This window comes from Alexandromys fortis, unplaced genomic scaffold, assembly GCF_014885135.2.
Source record: "Alexandromys fortis isolate MF-2015 unplaced genomic scaffold, M_Fortis_MF-2015_v1.1 scaffold_104, whole genome shotgun sequence".
Lineage (NCBI taxonomy): Eukaryota > Metazoa > Chordata > Mammalia > Rodentia > Cricetidae > Alexandromys > Alexandromys fortis.
In genome coordinates, this window is record NW_026068000.1 from 3,370,617 (window position 1) to 3,379,678 (window position 9,062).

The 9,062-nt window shown below is 41.0% G+C and overlaps 1 protein-coding gene across 2 annotated transcripts in view; it reads right to left on the minus strand.

The window, feature by feature from the left end:
- Positions 1-8,747, minus strand: part of Psma8 (proteasome 20S subunit alpha 8) — a 58,598-nt gene extending 49,851 nt beyond the window's left edge. For both annotated transcript variants that reach the window (XM_050160695.1, XM_050160694.1), the window contains exon 1: positions 8,646-8,747. In XM_050160695.1, the coding sequence (XP_050016652.1) occupies positions 8,646-8,747 (102 nt within the window). The remainder of the gene's footprint in view (positions 1-8,645) is intronic.
- Positions 8,748-9,062: the final 315 nt, after the last annotated feature.

Genomic DNA, 9,062 nt, shown 5'->3' on the forward strand with positions numbered 1-9,062 from the left:
CTTTTTCTTTATTGAATTCTACCTTCATATCCTATTTTGACTTCCTTTTCCAGTTGTTTGTGTTTTCTTAAATTTATTCAGGAGTTTGTATCCTCTCTGATTTCTTCAAATATAATTATTCTTTTGAATTCTTTGTTGGAAATTTCATCTCATTCACTCTTATTTGAGGATTTTACTGAGATTAATCATTTTTGAAGGAGATATGATACCTTGGTGTTTCATAATTTTGAGTTAGATGCTAGTTCACTATTTGGATATTTTTATTTTTTGTGTCTGGGTCTTTGCCCGAATGTATGTCTAAGCACCATATGCATATCAGGTGCCCATGGAGGCCAGAAAAAGGGGATCAAATACCCTGGAACAGGAGTTATAAACAGTTGTAATCCCCTTTGTGAGTTCTAGGACTCAAGCAAGGGTCTCCTCTTAGCCATCTCTTGTGCCCAGATTGTTGTTTCAATCTATTCTTTTCAATCTATTCTTTCAGTGGAAATGTCTGCAGTGTTCAAGAGGGACTAGATTGCAGTACAGTTGAAGTGCTGCCTTTTCCTACTAGCCCTCTGTTCAGAACACCAAGCTCAGTCTATGGTACTCTCTTAAAATTAGACTCTTGGGGCTGCCTTATTCTGGCCTCTGCGGTCATAGATACACATGCAGGCAAAATACCTGGACACATAAAATCAAAATAAAGAAATACTGCCTGATTGGAAATTGAAACCTCAACTCTTTCAGCATTTATTTCTAGGATCCCAAGTACTTGTCAACATTCCTGGATGGTCAAGTCACAGATTGTCCCATCAGTGAGGGTCATGGTCATATGTGCTCGTCATAAATCTGGTGGTCCTTCAGGGTCAAGTAATGAAGGTTGTCCTTGCCTCTGGGTAGTCCTTTGTGAGTCTGGGGTCTCATGAAAGATACTATTCTAACCTCTTGGCTTCCTTCAGGAGGCTGACTTCTAATGTACTGTTTCTCCTAAGTAGAGCTTTGTGAGGCTGGGTGGCTAATGCTGGTCCCCACTTTGAGGATCAGGATGCAGATGTTAGTCCCCACACTTGGGCAGTCCTTCCAATATCCAGAGTACTGCTTGGAACCCGAGTCTGTGTTCCATACAGACATTGTCTTTCATCATTTTTACATCTTACTATATCCTGGGCAGCTTTCAAAGACAGAGTTAGGGGTTAGAAGTACAGAAAAAGAGATACAAACATTTAAGTTAGCTGAAAAGAAAATAAGCAAGAAGATACTAATGAATAGGAAGAAAACAATTAAATTACTATCAATAGCAAGCATTTTTTTTTAAAAAAAGAGCAATCTCATGGTTAATCTAAGAAGTGAAAAACATTTACAGATATGTTAAAAAGCAATTTTAAAAATTTAACCATAAATAATAATTTTTAAAACTAAGAGTACAATTTTTGGAGGGGAGGTTTTGAGACAGGGTTTCTGGAACTCACTCTGTAGACCAAGCTGGCCTTGAACGCACAGAGATTCATCTGCCTCTGCCTCCCTGGAGTGCTGGGATTAAAGATGTGTGCTACTACCACCCAGCTAAAAGTATGTATTTTTTTATTTGTTTACTATGTATACAATATTCTTTCTGCAGGTCTATGTATACAATATTCTTTCTGCAGGCCAGAAGAGGGCACCAGGCCTCATTACAGATGGTTGTGAGCCACCATGTGGTTGCTGGGAATTGAACTCAGGACCTTTGGAAGAGTAGGCAATGCTCTTAACCACTGAGCCATCTCTCCAGCCCCTAAAAGTATAATTTAAAAAAAATTTAATTATTTATGTTGACACAAAGAAACACAGAAAACACATCTTCACAATAAACATGGGATGATATAATCTATATTAAAGATGATGAAGATACAAGCTGTAGAGTAGGAGAAAGTATTTGCAAACCATGTCTCGGAATGGACTAGTTCCTCAAACATATAAAGAACTTAAAAATTTTAACAGTTAAAAAACATTCATCATTAGAAGACAGGCCACTGATATGATACATTTCACCAAAGACATTATACAGATGTCAAATAAAAGCAAATGGAAGTGTGCTCTGATGTTATCAGTCATTAATGCTGAATGTACTTCATCAATTAAGACCACTGTGTTATCTCTATACACTTACCAGCAAAATTTTAAAACCACCGAATGCTTGCTAGGAATCAGAGAAACTGTATGATCAGCCATACAGTGCTAGTGGGAATGTAACATGATACAGCTACCATGTGGTCTTCTAATAACCTATCCATTACAAGGAATGCCTTATAATCCCGCAATTACATACTTAGGAACTTATACCAGAAAAATAAAAATCTATATTCACACAAAAATTACTAAGAATACTCATAACACCTATTTGCATAGACAGGAAACTAGATATAGCCCAAATGTTCTTCAACAGAACAATAGTTAAAAGGTTTCCAACCAGGGAATGTTAGTAGTAAAACTAACACAGGATACAAGGATGACTCTCAAGGCATAAAGCAAATCTTAAGTAAGCATTAAGACTAAACTTGTGGGGGACCCAAGTCCTGCTGATCGAGCCCCTAACCCAAAAAGACCACAGTATGTGCCTGGAAACACATTTCTGAATTGACAAAATTTTATATATGGAGGACAGCTGAGTGTGTCGGGTAGAGAAGACAGGACTAGGCTATATGTTAGGGTACAGGCAGGGAATAAGAAAGTGGTTACATGAGGGATCTTTGTGGGATTGGAAGTGTTCAGTTCCATATCTGTGAAGGTATGAATATATAAGAGCAATAAAATTTCATATAAATTTATATACATAGTGGTACCTACCTATAATCCTAGTACTAGGAAGGCAGAGGCAGGATGATCAAAATTTCAAAGTCATCTTCAGCTAAACACAAAGTCCAAATGCCTAGTCTGAGCCTGGAGAAGTGGGGAGTAGGGCGACCACAGTGGTGACAATAAAGACTGCTACTACTGCAGCACCAGAGAGCACAGCGCAGGACCCACAGTAAAGCTACCCCACTATAGACACACAACAATAATAACAAAAACCCATTGTAAAGAGGGGGAAAGTGGATGTAAAGATGAAACAGGGCTAGGGATGTACTTCTGTGGTAGAGGATGCCCTGTGTTCAATTTCCCAAAACAAGAGAAAAAAGAAAAAAAATGATAAAATGTTTATAATTGCTGAAGATGGGCAATAAGCATATAGGACATTGTATGATTTCCTTTACATGTTGTACATTTAAAACACTACAAAAGAAAATTTTGAAAATACACTCAAAATACCTCAATATTATATCTCCAGGCTTTTACTCACCAATATATTAAAGTTTCTCTTGTCTTAAATAAAATCTTGAAAGATGGTTGTACTTAATCCCACATTTTTGCTTTTAAAACTTATAAAAGCCAAATGTTGTCTCCAGAAACCTAGTTACTGTTTCTGCTCCCCTTCCACTGGAGTCTGAGCAGGCAGGTCCACCAAGTTCAAGGCTCAGCTGTGGGTATTCTCTTTGACCTCTACCTGCAGAACCAATATCACGAGGCAGAAGCAGGAGGATGCTGTAGGTTTCAGATCAGCCTAGGCCATAGACTAAGGCTCCTTTCAAACAGAAGTACTTGTTTAGCCAACTTTCCACAGAGGTTTTAGGAATAGAATAGGAAGATTATACCTCACAATTGCTATGATCTCCAGTGAAGATCAATCTTAGGAGCTTTAGAGTAGTATATTAGTTGTGGATTGGATTTTTCTTTTTTTTTTTTTTTCTTTTCTTTGGTTTTTTTGAGACAGGAGTTCTCTATGTAACCTTGGCGGAACTCACTTTGTAGATCAGGCTGGCCTTGAACTCATTGAGATCCGCCTGCCTGGAATGGCATTCCATCACTCTGTCTAGTCAATTCATTAAGCATCTTCCATCCAAGGGGCCATCATAGAGAGCATGGACACTAGAAAGTGAGGATTAGAGGCTATTTCAGAAACACCTCAATCTCGCCAAGTCTTGCTTTAGTCCCTCTAAAATTTTGTATTTCATACCCTTTAAAGAAAACTGCAGCTGAACTCAGGAATAGAGGTACCACCTTAGATCTTCCTCCTTCCTTGGCCAGCACCAAAGACATAATCATGACGTGTTTCTCCGAAGTCTGCTTTTTGTTCCTACCCTAGCAAACATTAGTAATTAATCCCTTTTATCTATACTATTACCACAGACGTGTAACTGTTCTCTCTGATTCTAGTTATGATTTCATCCAAAGGGTGTGGGAAAGAGAGGGGAAGGGAGAAAGAAAGGAAGGGAGGGGTGTATTGATGTGGGAGTGATTTCTTGTTGATGGAGAAACTGCCTAGGCCCATTTGATGGGCCAACCCTTGGGTGGGCGGAGTGGACAGAATGGGATGCTGGGAGAGGGAGGCTTGGTCAAGGAGTCGCCATGATTCTCCTGCTCCAGACAGACGCAGGTTAAGATCCTCCCTGGTAAGCCAGCTCGTGGGCTACACAGAATATTAGAAATGGGTTAGAACAATATGTAAGAGCTAGCCAATAAGAAGCTGGAACTAGCCGGGCCAGGCAGTGTTTGAAAGAATACAGTTTCCGTGTAATTATTTCGGGCATAAGCTAGCCATGTGGGCGGCCGGGTGCCGGGGACACAGCCCTGCCGCTCCTAATTCAACAGTGTAGCTTAGTCACCGTTCCTTTTTGTTGTTGTTTATCAAGACAGGGTTTCTGTCTTGGAACTCATATCCCATCAGCTCCCCGAGAAAAGAGTATCAGTATTTCTAGTGGTGGACTTCCAGGACCGAGCCCCTTGACCAAGAATAGAGTGTATACATATAGTCTGTACTAAGAAGGAAATGACAATAACCTAAAAAGGAAAAATAGTCATACCAAAATCCTTTCAGGGTCCTTCAGGTCAAACATATTCGCACTATAATAGCTTATCTCTCCCTATTATTTTCCCCAGCCATTCTGAATGTGGTGTGTGCCTTGTCTTCCCATACAGTACTCCCTTTGTCTAAAGTACTCTTCTTTCTTTCTTTCCCTTCCCACCTCCTTCCTCCATCTTCCAATGGTTTCTTCAGTATGCTTTCTCAGGAGGGTTTCTCTTACAACTGCAATTTCTATACCATATCATACCTTCTCTATTACCTCAATTAGGCTTTGTAAGGACTTCCTATTTTTCAATACAGGGTCTCTCTATATATAGCCCAGGCCAGCCTGGAAACTACAGTCTTCCAGTTTCTGCTTCCTGAGTGCAGGATTTACAGGCATGTGGCACCATTCCCATCAAGGACTATTTTCTTTCTTTTTTTGTTGTTGTTTTTCTTTTTTCTTTTTTCTTTTTTCGAGACAAGGTTTCTCTGTAGCTTTGGAGCCTGTCCTGGTGCTAGCTCTTCTAGACCAGGCTGGCCTCGAATTCACAGAGATCTGCCTGCCTCTGCCTCCCGAGTGCTGGGATTAAAGGACTATTTTCTCAATTCTCTAAATTTCTTGCAAGAGGGTAAATTCTTTGAGAACAGGGACTGACTGAGATTCTGCGAACCAGGTTAGCATATATAAGTTTTTAAAAGGTCTAAAATTGATATGCTGGAAGAACCATAGACAAAACTAAATCAAAAAAAAAGAATCATAGATAATAAGGGATACAATTTATTAGTTTATGTAAATTACTTCTTAACATGTATTACTTCTTTCAAAACACATCAATCCTATGAAGTAGGAGTTACTTTGATGTTTGTTTTGCTACTACTAAAAAAACCCCCACTACATCAACAACAAAAATCTCCTTCTAGGGAGCAGCTGGAAAGAAGGCTAAGTTGTCAAGAGCACTTATTACTCTCATAGAGGACTCAGGCTTGATCCCAGCAACCACATCAGGCAACTCACAGCTGTTGTGACTCCAGTCCCAGAGGATCTTATGCCCTCTTCAGGTCTCTGAGGGCACCAACACACACATGGTGCACAGAGTACTGAAGGCACACATACTCATATACAGAAATAAAACAAATTTTAAATAATAATTTTAAAAAAGGAAAAATAAACTGAAGGCTAAAGAGATGGCTCGATAGTTAAAAGCACTGATTGTTGCTCTCACAGAGGACTCCTTCAGTCCCAGCACCCTCAGGGTGGTGTCCCATCAGATTAGTCTAGGCTGGCAGGCCAGTGAACCCAAGGGACCATCCTGCATCCACTCTGATTGCAAGCATGTGTTTCATCTAGACATGGGTTCTAAGAGACTGGACTCTGGTCCTTACACTTACACAGCACACATTTTACCACTGAGCTATTTCTCAGCCTAAGTATGAAGTTTTTTTTAAAGATTTATTTATTTATCATGTGTACAACATTCTGCCTCCATGTATGCCCACACACCAGAGAAGGGCGCTAGATCTCATTACAGATGGTTGTGAACCACCATGTGGTTGCTGGGAATTGAACTCAGACAGTGCTCTTGGCCACTGAGCCATCTCTCCAGCCCCAGTATGAAGATTATTAAAGACAATAAGGGTTGAGAATGTTGCTCAATACTAAAGCACATATGTAGTGTGCATGGCCCTAGGTTTGACTTCCAACACAAAAAATAAAAGACACAAATCAACATTAAAGAAAAGTAAATATAGGCAGCAGTGTGCACACACTTTTATATCCAGCACTCGGAAGGCAGAGGCAGGCGATTTTCTGAGTTCAAGGCCAGCCTGGTCTACAAAGCAAGTTTCAGGACGCCAGGCTACACAGAGAAATCTTGTCTAGAAAAACCAAATGTGTGTGTGTGAATGTGCTTCCTTCTTCCCTGTACAGTGTTAGAAATGTTTATCAGTGAAACCAAGAATTTACCCCTTAATTAAAGAAGTAGATGACAAGCAAGGAAAACTTTGAAGGCTAAGACTGCCGTGATGTGATCCTGATAAGGGAAAATGTAGCCCAGTAAGAATTCAGGGTCAAGGAAAGGATAAGACAAGGAATGGGAATAAATCTTAACTTTTTCATGACAACGCTGTGATTCATACGTTCTCTTAAGATTGTGGTACTTTTTCAAAATGCCATCCAAACGTATTTTGCCTTTATAGAAAAGGAAACCTAACTAAAAAGAAAGGAGCCACCTGTTAGGTGATTATCAAGCAGGAAGCAGAGCCTGTGCTCTTTAATTACGGCCCATATAATTTTATATTACTAAGAAATATCATGTCTACATAGTGGTCAAGACTGATCAGTCTAGCTGACTTGTAGCCCCTCGTATCTGCTGTTTATAGACACGATATTTAACAGCCTAGTTTAATAAACAAACGCAGCTTTATCCTGTGCAAAAGGTCATAACACCTGCAATGAAACATAACAATTCCATAAAAGATGCAAATATAATTTCAGAATCCTGAGGTAAGAGTCTCATCTTCCACTGTATCTTTAAAAATGCCCACTCTAGGTATTTTTATATCCTTACCCTTTACAGCTCATTACAAAGGAACTATCAATCAGTTCTATAGCATCCTTAAAACATTTTAAATGGGCCAGAGTGGTTTCTTATCATACCCCCATCTTCTCCCATTACTCCCTTTACTTTAGGCTCTAAACTCAGGCATTATTTTCTAACCATATGCTACTCACCATGCTGGGGACTATATAACTTTTTGTTTTTATCAAAATGGTACCCTTTGGGTTTCAACTGTATCAGGCTTTCCTTAAACTTAAACTCTAACAGAGCTTAACCAGCAGGCCCATTTAAGCAGAAAAATACTTTTAAAAATTATCTTCTTCGTAATTATTTTTGTCACTTTACATTTGCTAGATTACCAATAAAAGTGAATTAACTTCTTTCCATCATCAAGTTGGTTTAGATATGAAAGAAAGCAGACACTTGTAGACCGAGAAATGTTCTGTGTGTTCACTGTGTCAATTTCCAAAACACACAGCGAAAATACTCCTGAAATTTCAGAAGTTCTCTTTCTTTCTTTTTTTAAGCTCATATCCTGCATTCATAGACTAGGACTCAGGGTCTGGGTTGACAGATCTGTGGTCGCCGAGGCGCCTCTGTCCTTTCACATTTTCATAAATTATGATGATCACTGAACTCTGTTAAAATTTGGCAGCAGTATTACAGTTGCCTTGAGTATTTAAAATGTTTGAGGTAATGTGGATCCATGAGTGTAAAACGGGGTACACACTCATGAGATTTCTGGTATTGAACACATACACACACACTGAGACAATTTAATGGCGCCATCTTGATTAGAGTTTCTAACTGTTCCTCTCCCTAATGGAGAGTTAGTAGTCCATTTGTCTTGGGATGGGCGCGGGTGGCAGACCTGGACAGCCAGGCTTTAATTTTTATCATTATCAAACAATGGCTTCCAACATAAAAGAACTATTACCTCTACCATGGGTCAGTGGGTCCCTGAGGAAGTGGGCCATGAGCACTGAGGCAGAATGTTCTAGGTGTCTTTACCAGCTCCTACACACATGCGCAGTAGTGCCTGGAGCTGTCGTTAGACAAAGGGCTGACCTGTCCCCAGTGTCTGTGTAACCCGGACCGCTGGTCTGAAGCTGTGTCTGCTCCAGGAAAGGAAGTGGTCCTCACACCCGGCTGGCCGGGGCTCTGGGGGCCCCCTGGCTGGTGCAGCGGGAGGCTGGGGTGCAGCGGGAGGCTGGGGAGCAGCGGCGGCCGGGGGAGCAGCTTACCGCGGTGGAGCCTTTCTTCACAGCTTCCTGAGCATACTCCACTTGGAAAAGGTGTCCGTCCGGAGAGAAGACGGTGATTGCCCTGTCGTACCGAGAAGCCATCACGATGGTCTTCGAAGATTCTACCACACCTCAAAAGCTGCCTAGGACGAGGCTGGAGCCCACGCGCCACCACGTGCTAACTCTGCCAACTCCCGGAAGTGGATGCACAGGAACGTGCTCGAGCTCCCAACGGCCTCCAGGAAGTCCCGGATTTCCAGCCTTTGGCCCGCCCACAGGATTGGGCGCCCTGGCTGCCTCCCAAGTCCTACTTGTAGAGGAGACCTGGCCTGAAGGCTAGGGAAGATGGACTTAACCTGTGTGCTCTTCAAAGGATCTGTGCGTTCGAGGCCAACCTGATCTACAGAGTGAGTTCCA